Source organism: Melanostigma gelatinosum (genome assembly GCF_949748355.1).
Source record: "Melanostigma gelatinosum genome assembly, chromosome: 7".
NCBI classification, from domain to species: domain Eukaryota; kingdom Metazoa; phylum Chordata; class Actinopteri; order Perciformes; family Zoarcidae; genus Melanostigma; species Melanostigma gelatinosum.
Genome location: NC_136640.1, coordinates 22558560 through 22583805, shown reverse-complemented (window position 1 = coordinate 22583805; position 25246 = coordinate 22558560). Strand labels below are relative to the sequence as shown.

Below are 25246 nucleotides of genomic sequence, written 5' to 3'. Positions count from 1 at the left end.
AACTGACCAGCTGAAAGCAGCTGAAAAATGCAAATCATTCAAACTACAGCCAAGATGTTACATTAATATCTTGAAAAATACATCTTTTAAGTTCTTTTAAATTATATTTAATGATAGTGAAATGTGAATGAGTGGAATCATATTACTCTACAGTTACTCTCATTGTAAATCCCTTAGGTTAAAACATTGGCCAGTGAATCTAATTTCACCACCAGTGCAATAATGGCTGCGCATGCATTTAAACATATGAGGACGCATGTGCTTTTGTACATGGTTGTCCACCACTGTTCTGCCCTGCAGGCTCCCAGCAGCTACGAGCAGGCAGAAGGTGAAAAGGTTGGACCAAGTGGCTGCAGCTGTTTCTCGTCTCTTGGATCAAGTGTTGTGCGATGTTGGTTCTTGCCTTTTAGAAACTCACCCAGACACAGAAGACCCCCTGCGACCAATCAAACGAGGGGACCCCGAGTCCAGTCAGCCAATAGGGACAGAGGTCTAGGTATAAATACTTAAGCCCATCATCTGGCAGAGTTGGGCAACTCCTACATTCGGTGGACAGGATCTGATCCCGGGATTTGTTACCTCTTTCTTTTCTCCTAAGCAGGTAAAAAAAATAAGCAAATCAATGCTTAGTCAGGCTTTTTCATAAATCCAGAGGGAAAGATTGTGGAGATTTTTCTATGTCAGTATGGACAGACACCTCTCCCTTAGCCCAACAAACTAAATTGCTCTAAGAGAAGGAAACATTTTGAACCAAATATATGTCAAACAGATTCCTCCACTGGAGCATGACGACTTTCTTTTGTCTCCACGCATTTTTTTTTTGTGGATGGAATGGAAACTACTCAAATCTCCTCTGATCGTTCTCTATCAGTGTACATTGTAGTGAAACTTCTCTTGAAGCTCTGGTATGCAGTGAGGTGTCACTGAAAAAGATTGTGACCATTAGCTGTTGCTGACGCCAGCAGGGCAGACTTGAAGTGCGTCCTCGAATAGTTTAGGGCGCTTGATTTAGTCATGGGGGTCGTGGGGCCTGCGCGAGGCATGCAATGCTTTGACCTTTTAGTGCACCAGGTGTCATCAATCAACTGCACCTCCACCAAACGTACAGAACTCTGTCTGATGGAGACAGAGATTGGCTTGTAATATATATAGTATGACGAGACTGTGGACTTTAAATGTTTTATTGCTTCTGGTACCAAAGCACTTTTTCTGCTTTGTATTGCAGCATTGTTCGACCACTAAGTTTGCATTAGTCTGGGGCTGAATGGAGTGAGAGAGAGAAGAGAAATGTGAAATGTCATTCTAATGTGACATGGAAGGGGGTGCAGGACAAGAGCGAGGGGGCACAGCCACACTATTAATAATCTTCTGCTGTGAGGGAGGAGACAGGTGGTCAGAGAGTCAGAGAGGCATGACAACTGGGAGGAAAGCATGTCAAGAGAGCAGCTGACAGAGAGAGAGAGAGGGAGAGAGAACAACGACGAAGAAAAGAGAGAGACAGTGAAATAAAAAAGCAAGAAAGAAAGACAAGAAAACAGAATGAGACGGTGTCTCCTCTTCACCAGAGGACTCATAGAGAAGGCACTTGAAAAACTTGGAGAATTACCAGATAAGAAATATGGTATTCAGTATGTTTGTGTCTCAGGCTGCTTTGTTACGTCACTGCAACAAAGACAGATCAGTTTGACAAATACATCTTGTAGCTTGCAAAACTATACCCCCCCCCCCCTTTCAGGGCTGCTTCTATAATGTTCTTCTAAATTAAAACAGTTTGGAAAAAAGTGCCTGAATAGACCTGAGTCTGTAAAACAACTCCAAACTCTCCTCTCTTTATTGCAATCACACCAAATAAGTCTACAAGCATTGCAGAAAAATAACACCTCCTCTTTTTCTCATTTCTTCCCAGGTGGAGTAAGAATCGCAGCCATGGCGAAGAACTGTCACAATGACTACAAAATGAGGTTCTCCGGGGACGAGGAGTTCCCCGATCTGTCCCTGCACAACAACCACATGGCCAAGGTACAAAATCCTACTCTGACATCGTCTATCCATGGCAACTCACCCAAAACACACATCCTGTGCCAGTGGCACAAATATAGACAGTCCATGCAGCGCAATGGGACCTGTGGGGGTGGGGGGTGCATAGAAAGATCAAGCCCCCCCAACAACAACAACTTGAATCCCCCATTAACTGCAGATAGCAACCTTGGAAATGGGCCTGTGGTCAAAGAACATCTCGTATATACAGATTGGCAAAGATGTTTGATGGGTAATACGTATGTTGATGTTGCCCAATGACAAGTCTCTACATGATCATGTGGCCAAGCTTACGAGCGGGCAGCAATGCCTTTCAAATATAAAAGCTGCAGTAAGAAAAGATGGTCGGTAGCAAAACTCTTTAAATTAGATTGCTTTGGTTTTCCTTGTAAATGGTTGCCAGCCCATGGCGTGTGTGCTTCATAACTAGTAAGTAGTGTGCACTGGGGCGCGTCATCATGGCCTTCACTAGGGCAACACGTAACTACCTTTATCCACTGTCCTACACAGGAATAAATAATGTTACTTAAAATACAAATGTTTTAATTGTTGCTAAGATACTAAAAGGAACTAGTACTACAAAAAGAAAATCACATGACTGTATTATCACTGACCTGGGTGTCTATTGTAGGTGCTGACCAAGGAAATCTACGGCAAGCTGAGGGGAAAGTCCACTCCCAGCGGCTTCACAGTAGATGACATCATCCAGACTGGTGTTGACAATCCTGGTAAGAAGCAGCAAGTCATCAGCATAGAGATGAACACAGCAAAGATAGGGTTTGAGGAGACATACCTCAACCAAAGCGAAAATTACTATGTTATGATTGTGGATTGCCGCTGTCACACGGTGGTACAGGCATAAGAGGACAGTATCCTTCCATATATAATCTTCAAAGTTGAACTGGCAATGTTACCAACTTCCCCATCCTCCCCCTTGTCCCAAAGGTCACCCCTTCATCATGACCGTGGGTTGCGTTGCTGGTGATGAGGAGTGCTATGAGGTCTTCAAGGATCTGCTGGACCCCATCATCTCCGACCGTCATGGCGGATACAAGCCCACCGACAAGCACAAGACCGACTTGAACTTCGAGAACCTGAAGGTGAGCGGTGGAGAGCTGCAGGACGGTATTGTTTTAGATCAGCACAGCTTTCAGGAGGAAGGGACGCTTCCACACCAAATGAATAGCCATTAGCTTATCAATTATAAGTAAGTAAGCAAACTTCAGTGAACCATTTATCCACACCTAAACTTTTATAAAACTCAGTCCAACTCCTCATATGTGAAGCAAGTCAGTTTTTAAATACGACCTCAAAAAACAATGGCGACGATATTACAATAACGTGTCTGTTGTGTTTTTCTGTCCTGCCTTCTTCCCTCAGGGAGGTGACGACCTGGACCCCAACTATGTGCTGTCCAGCCGCGTTCGTACCGGCCGCAGCATCAAGGGATTCACCCTTCCCCCCCACAACAGCCGTGGAGAGCGCAGAGGCATTGAGAAGCTGTCCATTGAGGGTGAGTGTCAACCCGATGACAACAATGACAACAATCTATGAGTCCAACACGATGGTTGGTAGAACGCAAGATATACTTGTCCAGAGACTGACTCTGTCCACTTTCCCTGGTTCTTTCCTTTCAGCCCTGGCCAGTCTGGATGGTGAGTTCAAGGGAAAGTACTACCCCCTGAGCGGCATGACCGACGCCGAGCAGGATCTGCTGATCAATGATCACTTCCTGTTTGACAAGCCCGTGTCTCCCCTGCTGACCTGCGCTGGAATGGCCCGTGACTGGCCCGACGGCAGAGGCATCTGGTGAGCGACACACAGAATGGATACGAAATAGAAAATGGATACACATATATGACTTTATTGGTATTCCCCCAGTTTAGAAAGCAAACAGATGATCAGATATGTGCTATGATCAACTGTAAGAGCAGATTTTATGTGCCCATACAAACACATCAATACACACTCGCTAAACATCCTCTGAGCTTAAGTCTCCCATCTTCCTAAGCCAAACTTTAGAACTTTCACCATCTGTCTTTTACTCCAGCAGCCCTAACATGAAAATCCTGATTATTCCTGTTTTAAAACATCTGTTAAAGTGTGTCATGAATACCAAAGCACAGTGTGCACAGCTGCAGCATCCACTGCCCCTTAGAGTGGCTTGACATCCTACAAACTGAATCCACAGCTCAGCTTTGAGAAACATCTCTACCAAATCATACTCCTGCAACATTGTTCAAATTGTATCAAATTACTGGCTCACAAACATTTTGTCCTGTATGCAAATCATGTGAAACTGACCTGGACATTTGTCTTCCAGGCACAACGACAACAAGACCTTCCTGGTCTGGGTGAACGAGGAGGATCACCTGCGTGTGATCTCCATGCAGCTGGGAGGCAACATGAAGGAGGTCTTCAGACGCTTCTGCGTTGGCCTGAAGAAGGTAAAACACAAAAACATCTAAATGCAGTTATGTTGACAAACTCTGCACAATTCCACTGGGTGAAAGCCAAAACTAATTCCTATGGATACTTTCTGTGCTGTAATTATATTTTAAACATTATTCGTTTCACTTTCCTCATCATTGCTCAGATTGAGGAGATCTTCAAGAAACACAACCACGGCTTCAGTTGGAATGAGCATCTGGGCTACATCCTGACCTGCCCCTCCAACCTGGGAACCGGCCTGCGCGGCGGTGTGCACGTCAAGCTGCCCAAGCTCAGCACACATGCCAAGTTCGAGGAGATCCTGACCAGGCTGCGTCTGCAGAAACGTGGCACAGGTACAAAAAAAAAAGGATGAAGAAGAAAATGTCAGTCTTGAAGCTAGTTGGAAGTTAGCATTTTCAGAGGAGCCCCAAGAGCTACAGCTTAAACATAACGCAGCTGGATGGGGCGAGGTAAAGAATGAAGTGCAAAATTAGCATTTATTAGCAAATATTAGGAACTGTGCTGAAAATAAAAATACACGAATTAAGATAAAGAGAAGTTACTCAAAACACTAACAGAAACACGATTTTTAGTTCTTGACATTAGCATGTTTCTATGGTATCTTAGAACGGACAAACCAAACTGTGGCTCTGGATAGGGCCATTTGCGATTTTACGCCGGCCACCATAGTTCTCCGACACACTTCCGCAATCTCGTTACACACTGCAATTTTAATACATTTAAAAATATATATATTCTTCTGTATTATTTGCTCCATTTGTTTTGGTTGGTAGCATTAATATCTTCCCGCCCTCTTACTTCGTGCCTAATTTTCTCGGAAATATCTAGAGAGAGGAACCTTAATGAAGTACTTGACTTGAATTGTTTTTCTGCTGATTCTCACTCTGACTATTGGAGTAACTTTTGTTGAACATACATTTAGTTAATGGAAGAAACAGTCTTGCTAATCTCGAGTTTGTCAGGCAGCAATATTCAGCGACTTTACACATGCAGCTTTTACCCTCAATGTCACATCAGTCTCAGGGAGGAGGGTGGGGGAGGGCTTGAGGTAGAAAGGGGACTCATTTTTCTCCCCTACTTTTCCCTCTAGGTGGTGTGGACACAGCCTCCGTGGGTGGCGTGTTCGATATCTCCAACGCTGACCGTCTGGGCTCCTCCGAGGTGGACCAGGTCCAGCTGGTGGTTGACGGTGTCAAGCTGATGGTTGAGATGGAGAAGAAGCTTGAGAAGAGCGAGTCTATTGATGGCATGATCCCCGCCCAGAAGTAAAGTGGACAGACACGCAATGACTGAATGACTGTCTGTGTTTGTTTTTTTTACATGATCAAAAAAATGAACAGGTAGCCTTGATGTAAAGTTATTTTACTGGTTTCGGCCAACTGGCTACTTTCTACTCACTTCTTTCCTTCAAGAAGACACACTTTTCTCTCTGCTCCTTCCTTTCTTCCTGTCACTTTTATTGCATCGCTCCCCATCTTCTCTGTAACATCCTGGGATCAATCCATGCATAGTCTGAGATGGCTATGCATTGAAAGAAAATGTTTTTTGGTTGTAAAATATGACTGGACAATAAATGATGCCCCATGTAACAATCAAAACTCTCTCATGTTGTCTTTATGGGAAACTCACATGGATCTTTTGCAACTACTCATAACAGATTGATAGAGATATGCCCTCCTGATACATTTTAATATAGGCACAAGGAAACAAAATCCTTAAAAATAAATAACCGGCAAAAATGTCCTCACTCTGATGGTCTAAAACTCGTGGTCCTCACAAAGATAGATGTACAAGGACACACACACACCATCCAACAATTCACGATAACACAAAGAAACTGTCTGGACACCACATTAAAGAAACAAAATCCACATCTGAGAAATTTTATTTTTATTTTTGTGTCACACATTATTTCCTAGGAGACATGCAGGATTGCAGGTCGATCATTTCCGTAATATCACCCCATAAGTTACGTTTTCTTCATAACAGTGACGGCTTCAAACACACTATACAACAGAACTGTAGCCTTAAAGCACGGCCCTAACTGTTTCTACAGAACAGGTTCAGAGAGTGAGGCCCAGTTGTACACACACACACACACACAAAAGAATATGCAAAACAAATAGCCCTAAAAAAACAGCTTCACATTTTCAGACAGTGGTGGATACCTGCTGAGGCTGAAATCTCCCATTTAACAGATACATTCCTGTAGACTTTACAGCTTGTAAAAATCAACTGCTGCTGTATCAGGAAACATTTCATTTTATGTATCAGTGTTTTGTTAGAAGCTGCAATTACAAGTTGTAATTGTTTGACTTTATAGAGTTACAATAAAAGTACAACCACCTTTGGATTCGGTCGGTGTCAATATATGATCAATTGGGCACTCTGTGTGTACTGTGTGTTGTTGAATCTCGGTAGCTTTGATCCGTAATGAGCAGTAAAGTGTTTTTAATAAAACAACATTTCTCAAAAGGTGTCTCATCTTAAGCTGCTTTGAGTTGTACAGCGGCTTAATGAGGCAGGGGTCTGATTGGATAACAGTCGTACACCTCTTAAAGCAATACTGGAATCTGATTGGTCAACAGTCGAACATGTCTCAGCAGTGATGCAGCCTGGTTGGTCGACTGAAGGAAACGTCTACAGTTTGAGTATCGATAGTGATGCTTGGGTTAAGAACTCAAAATAAATGTAATATTGGATGAAATAAAACTGTTAAATTGACTAAATGGCATTGAGACAAGTCGCCCCATTTTCCTTATAGTTACAAGGAACTTTTAACTGGTGGAGACTGTTTCATAACCAACACTGATGCCTCTGTATAACCTACATCAGTAAACGAGACCATGGGCGAAGGCGGACATTCCTTGTAGTAACTTCAATATAACTTTGGACACCCGAAGCCATCGTTCCACTGAAGGAAGTGAATGACGACAAGAGGTACGTGTAAGTAAAGGATAGAAGGGCATTCAGAATGTCACGCGTTCACTTCAGTGGGCTTTAAATGTGTGAAACAGTTATTTTATAACAATTTACAAAAGAAAAATACAGATTCATTAAAAACTCTGCCAGTACAGTACAATGCATTTCCTGGCTAAAAAGTGAGGGAAAAAAGTGCTTAATGAATTTTAAGAACATATCAGCATTATAAAAAAATTAAAAAATAAATCAAACAAGGCGCCCTATTGAGTCTGTTTATTCAAGTCTAGATTCTTGGCTTTGTGGCTGTATTGCACATTTGAGGTGAAGCGATGGCGTTCTGACAGACTGAGATATTGTTAAGTGCTACCAGTAAAAGCCCCGTCTCCTCCAGTTACTCTAAACCAGTATGAGCTACAGTAATCAAGTGTGTGGTGAAACATGTGGTTTGAAGAAGAGATCAAATTATAAACAAAGGTGATCTATTAAAATATACTCGTCCTGAACTGGGGTTCAAATCTGTGGATGGATCGGCTTTCTGAACTACGTCTGCAGCCTCGCAGGAAGTGGAGCCAAGATTTGTATTTTAAATTTTTTTTCGTATCATATAGTGTTACATTTCCATCACACTCAAATGAAAGTCATGCTACTGTATTTGAATCAATACAACGGTTGGTTTGTCGAGCTTTTAGAGATTTTATCTTATAAATTGTCTGGGCACGCAGAGAGATGTGCTTCATTTTGCCATCGGCAAAACATGTAGTTTTGTGAAATGTTAAACTGATTATATTTAATTGAAATGAGTTAAAACAGCTCCTATTGGTCTCAGAATAAGGCATTCTGATTGGCTGACAAAGCCTGCTTTTTAAAAATCATCTAAATAGACTAAACCAGCTGATTGGAGAGCAATGTAAAGGGGCGCTATTGTTTTTTCTTTCTGCGTACATCCACCTTCAGATCAGAAAATCCAGCTGAGGCATGCTATTGCGTTATAAAAACACAAAGCACGGTTCCTGTTGAGGATCCAGTTGTTTTCGTAGAAATAAATCCTACTTTGCACTTTAAACCAACAAAATCTTACATAATTAAAGAAAATTGAGAGGACTTTTGCGTGTTCATAAAAAGGTAGCGTGGTAGAGTATATGTAAAGAGCAGAGCAGAAGCTCAAATGATCAGGTTACCAAGTACAACATATCAGCTGGGTCCTGCATTATTAGGCAGCTTTGCTCCTCCTGCCAGCTGTCAATACACAGCAGATAATTCAGTATGGACAGCAGGCAGAGAGGCAACATCTTACCAGAAATGGTACAAACATCAAATACCCAGCTGAACAGTAAAAGTGCGAATATCGATGGATGGGCAGAAAGGCCGCGATGCTTCATCCAGTCTGTCACAAGTCTCTGCATTTCTGCATGTCTCCCTCTAGAGGCCAGAGGTCAGACTGCAACCTCACTTCTGAAATATTTGACGTCTGCGTCAGAGGATGACGACAGATGTCATTTTTAAAAGCATTGAAGAGAGAAAATAAACTCCATAAACAAATTAAAACATTTCTTTAAATAGCAGCTCTTTAAAAAGGAATGATGACAACAAATATGATACAATAGGAATAACAATATCAACAACAACAAATTATCGATCTCCATCATTCTCAGCAACACCATCCTTATCATCAAACATGAAGTCATGAACAAAAATGAAAATAAAACAACCTGACTCCATGGGCTCACATAATATGGAGGTGGTGGTGCGTTTCAAGCAGGGGTCGTAGGTCACTGACAGCTCCAAGGTCAAGGGTCATCATCAAGTCTGCCGACGGCGGTCCATCCGTGTCTGTGCGTCCGCGTTTTCTTTCTGTGATTGGTGGCATCAGAAGAAGAGGGTCTTTGGCGGAGGCGAGGCATCGCTAGCCGTATCGGAATGAGGTGGAGCCCAGGGAGGAAGAGGAGTGGGAGGAGGCAGTGGTGTCTTCCTCATTGTTCCTCCTCCTCCCTACTCATTCATCATCCTGTCCTGTGGGTTGTCAATCCGCCCCACCTCCTGTTTCCCTCAGAGCTCGAGCTCCTTGGACACTTTGGTGGCGATGGCTCTAAAGGCCAACGGCGACCCCCACAGGCGCTTGAACCTCACACCGCTGCTCTGGCCCAGCCCGCTGGGCAGCTGGCAGACCTCGGCCTCGAAGGCCACGCGGGCGCCGGCCGCTCCGTGGGTGCAGGACAGGAGGAACGGCCCGGCCAGGTGGACCTGGCAGCCGCAGCCCTGCGCCGCCTCGCGCAGCGCTAGCACCACCTCGGCCGGGTCGCGGGGGCTCCGCACCCTCACATCCCAGCCGCATCGGGGGGTCCGGGGCTCGGCCGCTTTCTGATGCCCAGATAGATGGCGACTGGAAAGGGGAGGAAGAGTAGGGGCAATGCGAATAGAGGATGGTAGAAGGAAATGTAGGACGATTTGAAACAAAAATGGCAGGAAAAGGTTGAAAAGAGAGGTTTACAGCAGGAGGGTTGGAGGAGTTAGAGGTTTGGACAGCAGAAATAAAGGAGGAGGAGAGGTGTGATATGAATGAAGGAGCATGGATTTAAGGATCAATGGGAGTGAATACACAGGGGTTTGAGATGAAATGAATGCGTGATGGAAGTGTATGAATGTGAATGCATGAGTGGTTGGGGAAAGGGGGAGGAAAAAAAAAAATCAATATCATACATTATTGGATTTTTACATCTCTATATAGCGATCTAAGTCGCTGTAATTGGTAAATGTGTATTTTATAGTCTCATCTCTTTTTCATACGATACAATGAATGTACAACACCAAAGGGATATGCAAATCAAACCCACCTCAAGTTAATTGCTCTCGTGAGGCACTGCTTATACATTTATTTTGTTCTTTAATGAGAGTTAATAATAAAATGTATATAATTAATAACATACTACACAGATACATTCTTTAAATCACACTTAACACCAACTAACACACAACATCCCGGGACGGTAAAGAGTTTCAGGGACTGAGCTGTTGATAAGACACAATGACAGTTATCATAATTTATCTTTCTTTAATCAACGGCTCCACCCGCAGGGATCGTCTACCACAAGGAGTACCACAGTCTGCTAGCTAGTGTCAGCCTGCTGCTGCTGCTGCTTTACCTGCTGTCCTTAACCTGAGGCTGAGCTGAAGCAGCTGAGAGGAAGTGCACAACACAGATAACTGACAGGAAGTCAAAATTATGTATTTTTCATGGATATTGATTAAGCGCTGAGAGGCAACTGAGAAAAAAAAGATGCAGGTGATCTTTTCCTCTCCTGTGTTTATGACTTGAGGTTTTTCATCTGTGAAACAAGTGGAAAAGTTTTGCCAGGATCAATTTTCTTTTGTCTGTGAAACAGATTTTAAAAATTGCTTTTTTGTTTTTGGCAGGACCACTGTGTTTGTTGTTGTAATACTCATTTTGGCCTCAAGAGACTGAAGTGCACCACTGCCCCATGTTCTAAATAGGACGATAAGCCTTTATGTTTTCATACAGGTGAGTGTTCATTTCTCCATGCACACTAAACACCAATACATTGTGTGTTAGCATGTGATGCAACATTACTGTCATGTCTTTCTTTTGGGTAGAAGTGTATTTTAACCGGTGCTATTCTGTCGTTAAAGAAAGCACCAATGCTTTTAGTCGTCGTTAAAAACATGGGGTAGTGAAGCATTTCAGCATCCTGTGCCCAAAATGAGTGTTACAACAACAAACTCACATTACTTTCTACCTGCCAAGTTTCTTTTATTGGTTGAAGTTTCTTTTACACAGATAACAAAGGAACCTTTTCTTCTTAAGTCGGAAACACACCAGAGAAAACTATTTCGATCAAACTCACAAAATGATTCATAAAACGTTTTTCCTCACTTGCCTCTCAGGGCCTCCGTACGGGTTGAACATTCATAATCCGTCTCTTTATTCTTTCATTAAAGCTTACAAATCTACATTTTACTGTTGTTCCTTGTTTCCTCACCACATCAAAGAGAAACATTGAACAAAAAAAGAAATCATCACAACAAAACTGTAGTATAATTCAGGATCTGTGCTGGAAGCCATGCTGGATCACATGGAAAAATGTGACTCCATGTAGACTTCTAATGTTTAAAAGATGATCAGAAGAAAACATCAGTTACACCTAAGAATGAACACATTTACAGCTAAGAATGAACACATTTACAGCTGCAGCGCAAAACAATGGTTCTGTGTAGGCAACAAATCCTTGTAAATGCATTTTAGATTAAAGGAAAACTATTCAAGCGCTACAGTTGAATTGCTTTCACTCGAGCAGTCGTGCAGGAACTTAAAGAATAGTTTTGGCAAATATGCTCTACATATTTATTAGTTTTCTTGCTGATAGACAACACCTGTATGGCCAGTAAATATGTAGCTGGAGAAGAAGCTAGTTAGCTTAGCATAAAGACTGAAAATGGGAAAACAGCTTGTCTGGCTCTGTATTTAGGAAACAAAATCCACCTACCAGCACATATAAAGCTTGTTAATCAACAGTTTAGCTCGTCTTTGTGAACCACTTTAATTTGCTGTTTTATGGCGTTTATGTGCCAAGAAATAATCCAACACCTCACCCCCGTAAATTAGACAATTTCTGTTTTTACACTCATGTTTCGGTACGGATTAAGCAAGATACAACATGTCTTTCTTGGAAAGATGGCAAATAAACACTTTACAAAATGTTTAACTATTCTTTTAACAACAACATCAGTAACACTGGCATTTGCTCACAACATATCTTCTCTTTCTATATCTTGATGAGTAAACTAAAAGGCTTAAACATCCTTTAAGTACACTTGAAATCGGTGTATAAAGTATGGAAAGCAGGCTGCTTGTAATGCTGACAATGTAAGATGCACTTTGGTCGTCAGTGTTGGAAAAAATGTAAATGTGAGCTCACCTTGTGACCGGAGATCTGCTGATTCTCTCAGGTTCGTCTGTGACCCTCAAGAGGAAGACAAACGCATCCGTTAGGAATCAATAGGTCAACTGGCTCTCCCCCCACACACTTCCTGTTTAAGTGTTACAAATTGCTGCATGGCTATGTCAGTCAATCCACATCAACCACAACACACAAGCACAACACACAAGCACAACAACTTGTTTGTTTCAAGTCACAGATGGATCATCACCAACCTACACTCACCACACTGGACACATTGGATGACTGTGCAACAACAACAACAACAACAACATGCCAAAGCACCGACAAAACAAATGAGAGGGAGTGGATCCAGAGCGGAGAACCAGGTCTTCATAGACGCAAAACACGGTGTGTGCTGCAGTGTAGGCCAGACTCACACAAACACAACCCTAAGACATACTAAGATTGATTTTAACTGTCACAGCTGCGACGTGGATAACATCTTAAAAGATGTGGTTTTAAAGAGACAGTTCACACCAAAATAAAACAGAGTTTTAACAAACTCAACAGAAATCCTGATCAGGTTACTCAAGATCATCCACGGACCTTGTTGTGAGCAGTTCCACGAGGGAACTATTTTCTTTCTACTGAACTACACCCACCACCGTGTCTCCGCGCAGAAGGAGCTGACCGACAGGAAGTACGACGGCTGCTGTAAGGCGCTTTAGATCAAAGTCTCTTCAGGACGTCTCCACCCGACAGGCTGCCAGGTACTATCGAGTTTAAAGCAGCTTACTGCACTTCCCCTCCATGACCACCGGGGGCTACTGTTGCTATTTGTTCTGCGTGTTAACTCGGGGCTTTAGTCCTGGCAACCTGATCGCCATTCCAGGAACTGGGGAGGCCTGGTGGAGCCGGCAGCGATATCTCATTGATGGATTTGCAGAGAAATGAAACCTACTCGAACGTCACCCTGGCTCTGACGAGGAGCGGTGGCTTTAGATCGAAACACATGTTTAGAAGTTTAAAATGTGCGATCCCTGCTCATCCACACAGCTAATCACTCAGATACTCTTCAGCATTTACGAATGATTATGTTGAAATAATTATCCTGGAGGGTAACTCCTGCTGGGTTAACTTGCTGAAGTTGCCCCAACACATGCCTGTTCTCTACAGTAATGATGGAGATGTTTTGTGAGGTGTCCCATCGAGATGAAATGACCTTGCCTCTCTCGACTGGGTACAGAAAGTGAGCGAGTCACGCCTAGCTCCTCCCCTTGCAGACTGTTGCCAAGGTGACCCTGAGCAAGACAAGTGGCATCACATCCTTATGGAGGAACAACAGTGGGAACGATCGAATCGTTTGTAAGTGAAGAGTACGGAGTGGCAGACTGGACGGACTCTTGTGCATCGAGGTAGCGACTATCTGTGTATGAACTGTACAGCATGAGGCTGACAGCTGGGGGGCGGAGAGAGAGACAGAGAGCGAGAGCGAGAGAGAGAGAAGCTCACGGCAGTGTGACAGGACAATCTGCTTTGTATCTTGAGGGAGAGCGATGCAAGATCCCGTTTAAGAGAGGGATACATCCTGGTTACGTAACTAATCCTGATTTAAGACGGCAGCGACGTCGGGGTCAGCCAGTCGGGATGACTGGTGCAGGCCTCTGGCGAGCGTTGTGCTCCTGCAGAGGGCTCGGACGCACGCCTCGTGCTCGTAATGTCACGGCTTCAAAGCTACAACGGCCCCTGATTACATTCATTTTACCCACACAGGAATCTTTGCAACTAACGATGAAACATTTTGAGGACAGGTCATTTAAGAGGAATTGTGCAATTCAACAAGACTTTTCTCCGTTTTTTGATTCTACAGTGGAGGCAGATGAGAAAAATGTCTTCAAGAATTGTGCGCGCAAAAGAAAGAAATGGTTCCATGATGAAGTATTACAATCCACCCTTTTGCAGTGTCCACATTCTGTCAACCCCGTCCTTCCTCAGTTATCAGCTTTCTGATTTTCTGTGACATTGGACATCACCAGAAAGTGTGATTGTAACAGCAAAGCAAAGCTGAACCAGAACATAACGTCTTGTTCTCCCACTGCACTCCACCGTGTCTTCATACTGGTATAAAGCACTGGTGCCCATGCTTTGACCACAGCCTTCCCCCTTATAAGACTGTTTACAGCCAGGGAAGCTCATGTATATTAGAAACATTTGTTGTTTTATTTATTGATTCTCTTAACATCAAAACAGCGATCAATAAATCAAATGCTCTGACAAAAAAACAGGGAGATATGTAGCACGTGTTGCTGTCGCAGGACTGTAACAAGCCTTAAATCCTTTCATCTGGCCCGTTAGTACTGACTGGACGCGCTACCTGCCTGTGTGTGTTCTGTCTGTGCACTCATTGCTCGTCATCAAAGTCCTTCAAAAGCTGCTGGCTTAACAGGACTTAAGAGGACTAACAATGGCCATATTTGTTGTTTGCGTTCATAATGATAATCTTGGATGAGTAGCTTTGGAGGGAGGTTTGAATTCCGACTTTTGGTGTTAGTACTGCTAATTTCACCAGAAAAGAGTTTCTGGATCATTGTTTTGATCTAGCGCGCTCTTGCTAGTTTCTCCAATGTTTCCTACCCAAGCTCTGATGTCGGGGCTTAGAAGCCTTTGATCTTTGATTCAGATAGACACCAAGGACAGCATCTACTTGTAAAGGTTTCAGATCACCGACACATTGTCTGTCAAACTGTATACCTGGAGACGTGTAAAAGTGGTGCTCGAATGTCTATGTTTGGCAACTGATACACAAGAATGAGACGTACAGTATTTGCCCCTAAGACCTTAAACAGACTACATTACCAGTAGTGATGAAGTCTCGCCCTCAAAGACCTCTTCATCCCTCGCCCCTCCACCTCTGGCTCGTATCAAACACCAATAAAGCACCATCCCCCCCTTTTCCCTCTGCTCGCAGGGATCCCACAGTCCTCCTCATTTGTTAACAGCATGGGCAAACATATGGTGTCGAATACATGACTCAGACTAGTACAGTCGAGTTGTAATAAACTCACAGGCGACACGCAAACACACACACTTCATAGGGTGTTTATTCTAATGTCTAGTAATAGGGGTGAGCTTGACCCACTTCACCCGTTGTCCCAGAAAAACCAAGACAGTCGTGTGTTCAGCAGGTAATGGTGCCACCTTCAGTCTCTAGTGAGCTACAGCATGAAGCCCAGCCAGCAGAGACAAGCAGTCCAGACACACACAGACAGACAGACAGACAGACAGACAGACAGACAGACAGACAGACAGACAGACAGACAGACAGGCAGACAGACAGACAGACAGACAGACAGACAGACAGACAGCTGCTGATTAGAGTTGTAGTCACATAAACATACAGTTTTGAGACAGAGCGGCTCTACGGGAAGAAACAGTCTCGTAAACTGCGTTAAATTTCGATGGCCACAGTCCCAGAAAGTCAAGTTTGACGGGATAAGAACTTCGAACATTAGACTCCTAAATGTTTCTAGTCAACCCTTCAACGTGTATATTATCTGCTCATATTGTGTTAGGACTACAATCTGTTTTGCATGAACGTGATGAAGAACCATGACAGGGTTCTGCAGAGTTCACCAAGTTCAAACTTTAAAGACCCGTTAAATACAACGGAAGATGTAATTTAATATCCGTTTCACGGCCATTCTGGACAAAGATGGAGAAGAGATTTGATAGAATTATTCATTTTTATAATTTTTTTCCCAATAATTCCTAACAATATAATTCATTCAATGAACTCGACCTGGACGAATAAGTGGATGAATGGATGAATGGATCAATCAATGGAAAAGGATTATTTATAGTTTAAATTGCGACATGCTGAGCTTCCTAGCTTCAGTAGCTAGCGGCTGTGACAGAACGGGCTACAGGTGTGAACATGAACACAGTCCACCGTCGCAACAGACAAACGTCTCGTTTACGAGGGTGTAGCGTCTCCCACAGAAAAAGACTTTTGCATATTAAATTTAAGACTCCTACAGCAGTGATACACAACTTACGGGTGCCGGGGGGCCCGCCGACCATTCGTTACACATCGAAAATAAAATTGATTTACAATGTGACTTTTTCTTTGTACTTCAAATGCAAATAAGGAGGCTGAGTTCATGAGAAAGAATCAAGATGGACTAATAAGAGTCCTAACACAGGTCTGAGCTGTTTATTAACTGGCAGCTGGCCTCCTGTCATTTTAGTCAAAAGTGGCCCCCGGGAAATTATTATATTTATACTGTGACATTAAATTACATGGACTATGATTATTAAGACATTAAGGCTGCAGTCTGGTCTTGATGGAACACACGTTTGAAGAGAAACTATTGCGAGCTTCACGTGGTAAAAGAAGAAAATGAAATTCCCTTTGTCTTTATAAAGAAAAGGAGGTTTCCCAGTTCACATCAGTACAGATGGACTTTTCAGAGCCCCGCAGGTTGAATTCAACTCAAGCGCTGATTAAAATCCCTGCCTGTACAGAAGCTTTTCCTCAGATAAATGTTTGCACAACTAAACTCCAAACGGCGACAGACAGCGAGTGAGGGGTCGAGGGAATGACAGGGCGCTGGCAAGAAGCAGGCAGACGGTCAGACAGACAAGAAGCAGCCAGAAAACATGGGAAAGGAAGACTTACTAACTGTTTTTGTCCCCTGTGGGAGGGTGCAGCCCGACATGGACTTGTTTGAGCTCTGACGTTTAGAAGGGTCAAGAGAGACCCTAGGAGGAGAGAGGAAGAAGAGAAGGAGATGAAAAGATGATGAGGGGGATGGTGTGAAAAAAACAGGAAAATCAACAGCAGAACGTCAGAGCGACATGGAACAAAAGAGAAGGGGGGGGGACAATATAGAAATAAAAGACAATAAGAAGCACAGGTGGAAGAGGCAGAGAAGTACAAATCAAACTGTACTGTAGTTCAGGAAAAAGAAGGGTAGAGAACTGCCAGATGACTGGCGAGGAAAAGCAAAAAAGTTGTTTAAGAATCAAACAAACCAACCAACAGATAAAGCAACAACAAGCAGCAGAAGTGACCGGACAGACATACAGTACGTCCACCTGAGCAGCAGACCTGGGTCACACAGGTTACGGTTTGGAGAAACACTTGGGTGGGGTTAACTGTTGATGGCAGAAGCTGAACAGTGCAGGATTGGACCTATTTTAACTTAAATTGAACACAATGTCAAACAGCATACATGTGACAGGTTTAGATGGAGGGCCTTCCATTACTGCTGCTACTTCTGTGGGACGAAACATTGTATCCGTTGCCATCTGCTTCCCAGCTCCAATTTAAGTCAAATTGTTGCCATTTATTTGCATTCTCTCGCCGGCTCTTTTTCCACTCACTCGGGGGCTAATTCTCGAAAGAATTGCACAAGAATAGGACAAAAATCTAAATCATGTAATTCTCAAATAGTGGCGTAGTCGTCACACATTGGTTTGTGGACGACTGTTCTGAAGCCTCGAGTTCGGCATTTTGGACATGGCCTACTCGGATTTTGGCCGTCTTATGAAAGAACAAATTAGTGTCAGAAGAGAACACCAGCCTCATTCACCAGCATTTTGTCTGCGCTTGATTCAAACTGTCTCAGCTAGGACATATTTGGAATGCGGAGGAGTGACATAGCGACTCGGTATACGTCTCTGGTAGCGGCAGCAACCTGTCAATCACACTGTAGCCCCGCCCTAAAGCACATGAACATCATGCTGTATTGAAGAAGACTTGAAACTAGAGATTGAGACCATAAACTCATGTTTACAATGTTTACTGAGGGAATGAATCACATGAGAAGTAGAGTCATTTTCTCATAGACTTCTATACAACCAGAGGAGTCGCCCCCTGGTGCCGAGCAAATAGCATCTCGGTGCTCCTATGAATAAATTAATTGTCTCTCTTGTTTGTATCTGTTAAGGAAACAACATGAAGAGATACCCAATCTGTAGCTTTATCCAATGTTAGCTCCTCCTGATTGTATTTTTGTCTTCATTTTTTAGGCGTTTAATAAGGCTTTAGTCTGTCTCGTCATAGAACGTATTTACTGTTTCATAAGGGCTACAGTTGTCGTTTCCTGTGGGCTGAGTTTTCCAAAGCAAACGTCGTAGGGAGCAGGTGGCAAGTGAGGAAAACAAAGAGAGGGAATCATGTTCAACACTATTAGACCCAGGTCTGAGGCCTGTAAAGGGTTATCATTAGAGAAGAAAGGCTGGTAGTTAGTACTGGTTAAGGAATAGAAGGTGAGAGGCAGCCGGGTCAGCTCAATGATCTTCATGTTTACAGCAGGAGGAGCTACACTGTGCAGTTACAAGCCTGTAAACATACAGGCTATCACATTTAGATCGTTAGCAGCAATCATCAAACACATACAATCCTTGTAAATACTCGTAAATGTTTGAATGAGCAAAAAAACCCTGCAGTTAAAGGTTCATTTGTAATCTGTTGAGTCATCATTCTACCGCTTCTCCCCTTACCTGCGGGTCAACTTGGAGGTGAGTTTGCTCAGCAGGTTGGTGGTGGTCCGGGTCCTGGCGTGTGGCAGCGTGCTGGCGTCGTGGGACAGCGTCGGGGAGGCCGGGGGAGCGTGGGAGGGGGGACGACGGTCTCGAATCTGACCGCCGTGGAAAGTGCTCCTCACCGTGGAGCCCCTGGAGAGGCGGGAGGAGGGCGTGGAGGAGGAGGAGGCCCCGGAGGCACCGGCTATGCTGTGGGTCGAGGGGGAGGCGGGGGGCAGGCGGTGGGATAAGGAACTGCAGGGAGAGGAGGAGGGAAAACAAGAGTGGATAGTTGTTATCAAGATCATTACAATTTGAAGTGAAGGAACCACATCTCCTCACTTTGTATGTGGTTCAATCAACCTCGTCACACCACAGACGCCGCTGCTCGCTGTATTATGCCTGCAGTGCATGACCAAATCAAATTATACTTTTCAATCTGATTTAAAAACAAGGAAATACTTGTGATTTTAGGCCCGAGTCATCTTATAATCATAAACATACAGACTTGGAAGAGACATTGCTTTGAATTGGGTTTATTCAGAGAAAAACAACATTAAAGATCTCGGAAATATCGTTTTTTTCAAGTAAATGTAATACTTTACAACGTTTTCTCAGGATATTACACCACTCCACCGGCTTCGTAACTTCTTTTTCATACAATGGTCCTCATATGCAGTAGTAGGAAAATAACAAATACCTCACATTACAATACCTCCTGCCACTTTCCAAAGCATTCAATATCTTTTTGTAGTTTGGAATTTGTTTTTCTAAGCCTCGAGGCAGAGTTCAGTTTCAATAGAGTCAAAACATGCTGGCATGTTAACTTCACATTCTGTCAAGTTACATCCACATCACAGTAATGCAGTGCATCACATGTTTGGATCAGTCCTTGTTTTTGTCTATTTAATTGGATTTGTCCGCAATAAATAAAGTACAAAATATTACCAGGCTTATTCTGTGTTACCGTCACAGTATACCAAATCAAGTTAAGGTTTACTACCAAAGACAACATTTACTACCAAAGTCACATTCTGGATTTCTGATTGATCATGCTTCTTCAATAAACCCTGAAAAAAAGGCTATATGGCTTTTGCTTTGTTGTTTTTGCCGACCACATACATTTACACGATTTGAGATTACATCCAACTGCATTTAACATCTGTAATACTAGTATAGCCTTAAACTGAGGTCATTTAAGACTTTTCAATGAGCACCCACAGATAGGAAACGTAAAAAAAAGCGAGCCGGCTGCTCTTCAAACCATGACAACAGTTAGTCCTTATCTATGAAAATCGACCCAAATGCCCCCGCACACACACACACACACACACACACACACACACACACACACACACACACACACACACACACACACACACACACACACACACACACACACATACACGTTTTTGCTACATGGTGGGGACGCCTGTGTAGAGGTTACGCGTGGGGACCTCATTTTCTGAATGGAATAACGGCATACTTTTCATCACATAAATTTTGTTTTGGTCCTGGGAACCAAAATATCAACTCAAGTATCAAAACTTCTCAAATTTAACAAACTGAATTTTTGTCTGGTGTTTCTATCCCAGCGGGGACGCTCCTATCATGTCATAATACAAACCACCACCAGGGGACACTGTTAAAAATGTGTCTTTCAAGCCTATATACGGAATTCAAGCCTATATAAGGTATTCAAGCCTATATAAGGTATTCAATGGAGGGTAAGTTTATAGAAACTAGAGCTTTATTTTTTAAAAAGAGTTGTTTCTGTATTATATTTTGTTAATTCATTTAATATTGCATTTGTGGATTCACCATTAAATGTTGTAATTGTATAATGACTCATCTGTGTATATTGAACTCCACTCAATGTAAATGTCAGATCAGAATCAGAAATGTTCAAACTTCACAGCTTTATTTCAAAGTTCTGTGCATTTTTCAGATATAGTACACTGAATATTACAGTTGAAAGCATTACAGTTTTGATACTGTGATATTCAGTGCTTTGTATTTCAGTTGAAAAAAAAACCTACAAATGATGGAGCTGAATATCACAGTATCACAACTGCAATGCTCTCAGCATAATATTTCAAAGTAGTATTTCACTTGCAAAACAAATACTGAACTTGACTACTACAATACTTAAATTGTAATTCTGTAAACATTATTTCAACACTTACTGTTTCAAAACCTTTCAATGCCTCACAACTGTTGTGTACAACTTCTATTACAACTGCACTGCAATGTACACTTTTTAAGTGTAGTGAAATGGTTTTAAATAACAAAAAATACAACGAAAATATGTTTGTGTATCACAAAATAGATTCGTACAACTTTAATGCCGTAACGCAAATAGAAATATTCAAATATTTAACAAAGAAAACGAGGAATGTCAAAGAGAACAGGCACGATTATGAATTCTTCAAAAAAAACAAAAAACCTGTTAAACCTTCCATTTGACAATATTGAACAACGTCCAGTAACAGAAGTGCATAAATGTCCAGCAAAGATTGTACCTGTAGTCTTCCATCTGAACACAATAGTGCACAAATGTAAAAGCTTACCTTTCTTGCAAAGACTTTCGCTTTAGTGCATCAATTCGGTTTTTTGTGTAAAATTTCACTGCCTCCCACCTCCTTCCTTTGAGAGCTAGTGGTGACGTCTGAATGCATTCCAGGAACCTTCCAAGATCTGATGTGGTCCATGAGTGTTTTTTCCACAGCCTGGATTTCGTCGTTGGTCCACTTCTGTTTTTTTGTTTGTGATGACCCTGAATAAAATGAGACAGTAATTTAATGTTATTCAAAAACCAGCAAGTACTGAGGCTATAATGTTGTATCGATCTTGACTGTAGCAGTACACAAAATACGAGTAGAACAACCAGTAGTTGCAGTAACATAAGTATTTGGAGCAACAGTGTCTAATACAAAAATAGAACTCGCAGCAGAAATATAGACGGTAGTTGCAGAAGTATGAACAAAGACACGGTTTACTAACACTAGCTTCAGTAGTACATGACACAAGTGGAGTACTTCATTTAAAACAACTGGTCATTGTCCATTTAGTCCAGAGGACATTATGTGATTTAGGACTAGATGAGATCTACTGACCTGAACAAATGAGTCCTTTACATAGATGATTCTGAATTCAATATACTGGATGATGTGAAATTATATTTCCTTACGTAATGATGCCAGTTACTTTAATATGGTGTTTCATTAGCCTCAAAACCTGGGCACACAAAAACCAGGTGCGTGATAGAAACGCACAGAGTAATATTGAAAGTTAAAGTATACTCACTATGCAGAATGGACAAAATAATATATTTATAGTAGGCTGAAATCATTGGATAATAATTATCGATGCATTAATGAATGTATCACTTTAATGTTGCAGCTGGTAAAGGTGGAGCTCATTTGAACTACTTAATACACGTATTAACTAAGTTACATACTACATAACGATACATGATAGTTTATTAGTTTATTTCTATTTTGGATAGGGAATCTATAAAATGTATTCTCATGTCAGTGGACTCACTTAATAACTTGATCCTAGGTGAGAAACTGAAAAACTTTGAAAAGATTACCTTTTTTTGTGTGTGATTGACCAGAGGCCTCTCCAACCAGCATCTTTTCATCCAAACTACCTATTAAAACACAAGCAAAACTGAGAATAACAGACTTTCAATTAATTTCATACATCCAATCAAATAGTGTCTACAATCTGTTGGTGCCCACAGAATAAACACTCATGTGGTATTTTAAGGAAACTGTATTAGGGAAAGTGATTGGAAATAAATCAATAAATAATACAGGCAAGGTAAAAGGCATGCAAATGATTAAGGCTAGCAATGTACCTGGACAGTGTGTGCTTTCTTTCCAAGAGAAATATTTTATCAGAAATTTTCACAATCCTCACATTTACTCGAAATATTACCTTTGGCTGGATGTGGATCATCCTCATCACTGTACTCAGAACTTGATAGAGGTTCTCTTTTGTCTCTGAGCATTTGTCTGTTGAGCTTAAAAAAAGAAAGGATTAGACTTGGATATTCTTCATTGTAAAATCACAAGCATTTAACAATAATAAATGTCAAGACAAAACAATAGACTAAAACTAGGCAACATGTTTAGAAAAGAAATTGAGTGCTGGGCTCTTAGGTTTATTTTCCTGTGCCTTTATTTGAGATGCGAGACGTTAGCTCAAAAGACTTGTGCTTTGTCTCGTAGTGGCACTTCACATTACCGCTTTCAATAATCATCACAGCCTCTGAAAATATTACCCTGATTCCTGTAAACTGACAGATGTCATGGCCCTTTTCATGTTAGAATGTGAAGTTTTGCAAATAAACGTACAACTCCACTGTCGGTTCTCATGAGCTCTGGAACACTTGTGTCCTCATCGACATCAGCTGGAGTGGGGTCAAGAATATCGGTATTGTCACTGGACCGCTGGTGTTCTTCCTGAAAAACAAATAATTTTTTTGTAATGTTTAGACAGGCTCCCAACCTACCAGTCTGCCTACCTATCAGTCGACCTACCAGTCTACCTACCTACCTACCAATCGACACTGTTTTACATAAATAAAATAATACACAACCAAACAACAAATACTACAACTTATATTTCATCAGACATTATGAATAAGTGGCTGCAGTGCAAACTATTTAATTTCTCCTTGTGGGAAACACTGTCGTAATAATGGAAGTCTAATATGTGTGATTAACTAGCTGTAGTCTGTAAGAAATGAATTACTCTAGCATTGTTTTGATTTCTGTTCGACATTCACAGTCGAGCAGGTTAACTGTCAATTAAGAACCCAAAGAAGATGACATATCCTACCTCGTTGGTCTGTTCAGGGTTAAAGCCATCTGTCACATCAGCGCCTGCAAATATATTAGAGGATAGAAATGTTAATATGGTTTACGATGAACTAATAACTTCAACATCATCTTTGATGGGTCAAAATGTGTTTCATTTGCGTCTAGACTATTTTTAAATAGTTATATGATTTAAACCCTGAGAGTATGATCAGTTTGGGATTGAAACCAATAGACTCCCTGAAGTATTCAGTATAATATTCTCCACTATTACAAAAGACTTTCTCAGTATTTCAAGCTGCAGTGGTAGAATTTTGTGTAATTAAAATTGTTGCCTGAGCTGCTATTATTACATTTTGACTGAAATTAAAAGTAATTTGTTCTGGTCTTATAGGCTGCATTATAGTAAGGTGATCTACTTATTTCTGAAAGTATGAGGCTAAATATTCTACTTCAATACCCATGGTTATTTGAATTACAATATCTGCTTACATGTGAAGAAATACTTTTTTTTAAAGTTAACCTTGACTCAATATGTCAAATATGTCTCTTTGTTGAGCATAATATTCACGTTCTGTGGGAAAAGATAATGATGATAAAATATAAATTCTAAACAATATCTAAATATCATTTTGTGACTGTAAAAAAGCCCCACGATGTGTAAATTATCCATTTGTAGTTAACTGTAATTAGTTGTCCAGCCTTCCGTTAACGGTAGGCTGGTCTCAGATCGCATACCTGCAAACTCATGAGTGAAAAAGGTGACAAGCCCGAAACAGTGAACAGTGTGATGAGAGGACATGTGAGCCCTTGTTGCTGTAGTTCATCTCCTTGGAGCAGAGGCTACATTTAGCCTGAATATCAATGTGTTAAAACACTGTGACAGCAGGAAGCTGCACTCACGTCTGTTCAGACCTCCACCTTTATCCAGACCCACCTCCACCTTTATCCAGACCCAGCTCCACTCACAGCTCTGTTAGCTGCACATGCTAGCTGCACATGTTAGCTTAGTGTTAGCTAATATTAGCTGTCCATCTCGGTTAACTTCCAGCACATTGCAACAGCTCTTTTTATATGGCAGTACATGTACCAACATTAGGAGCAAGGATAATAATTAAAAACTTACCATTTCCATCCAGGTTCCACAGCTAGCCCGTCAAGTTACATGTGTGTGGAGCCGCTCGACAGTCTGAGGCAGTGAGTCACCTCTCCACGGGCGCATGCACTGATGGGGGAGGGGCCACGCCATGGTCCCCATGATGATGGTAAACGTCAGGTTTTGTGTAATGTCAGCAATGAAACTTAAGGTACTTTACACAGAACATGACATTGACTGTCCCCACCGTAACCTCACCCATCCCCCACTCCTTCGGTCACGATCAGCATGAGGGAGCTCTGAGGCTCGGCCTGGTCTGCAGCCGTTGTTAATAACTTAGACAGGTAATAGTAATTACTAAAACGGAAGGATTACATAAAATACCTGCTTAAGTTGAGACTTTATTGCTCAACTAGAATTTAGTATAAAGTATGTAAAAAAAAATTCAATTAAAAAAGGACATTGAAATGAAACAAGCATTTCTA

The 25246-nt window shown here is 41.9% G+C and overlaps 2 protein-coding genes and 1 long non-coding RNA gene across 4 annotated transcripts in view; 1 reads left to right on the top strand and 2 right to left on the bottom strand.

Moving 5' to 3' along the window:
• Positions 1 to 475: 475 nt before the first annotated feature.
• On the top strand, positions 476 to 6089 carry ckmb (creatine kinase, muscle b). The gene is made up of 9 exons (XM_079272111.1): positions 476 to 601; positions 1907 to 2019; positions 2669 to 2765; positions 2983 to 3137; positions 3418 to 3550; positions 3675 to 3846; positions 4361 to 4484; positions 4634 to 4823; positions 5582 to 6089. The coding sequence occupies exons 2-9, from the start codon at positions 1927 to 1929 to the stop codon at positions 5758 to 5760; spliced, it is 1143 nt and encodes a 380-aa protein (XP_079128237.1). The 5' UTR covers positions 476 to 601; positions 1907 to 1926; the 3' UTR covers positions 5761 to 6089.
• A 284-nt stretch (positions 6090 to 6373) lies between these two features.
• The window catches only part of mark4b (MAP/microtubule affinity-regulating kinase 4b), a 75111-nt gene continuing 56238 nt past the window's right edge, over positions 6374 to 25246 (bottom strand). For both annotated transcript variants that reach the window (XM_079272503.1, XM_079272504.1), the window contains exons 15-17: positions 18816 to 19091; positions 12345 to 12389; positions 6374 to 9793 (exon numbers count right to left, since the gene is read on the bottom strand). In XM_079272503.1, the coding sequence (XP_079128629.1) occupies positions 9460 to 9793; positions 12345 to 12389; positions 18816 to 19091 (655 nt within the window). In that variant the 3' untranslated portion in view covers positions 6374 to 9459. The remainder of the gene's footprint in view (positions 9794 to 12344; positions 12390 to 18815; positions 19092 to 25246) is intronic.
• Positions 20726 to 23313, bottom strand: LOC306780225. Its single transcript, XR_013772144.1, has 4 exons — positions 23201 to 23313; positions 22782 to 22866; positions 22432 to 22491; positions 20726 to 21612 (listed from the first exon to the last, which is right to left on the bottom strand). It is a non-coding gene; the product is annotated as an uncharacterized lncRNA (long non-coding RNA).

Coding starts and splice junctions, on each gene's coding strand:
- ckmb (XM_079272111.1), top strand. CDS start 1,927: ATGGCGAAGAACTGTCACAATGACTACAAAATGAGGTTCTCCGGGGAC. Junction 2,020..2,668: donor ACAACAACCACATGGCCAAG/GTACAAAATCCT, acceptor TGTCTATTGTAG/GTGCTGACCAAGGAAATCTA. Junction 4,824..5,581: donor TCTGCAGAAACGTGGCACAG/GTACAAAAAAAA, acceptor TTTTCCCTCTAG/GTGGTGTGGACACAGCCTCC.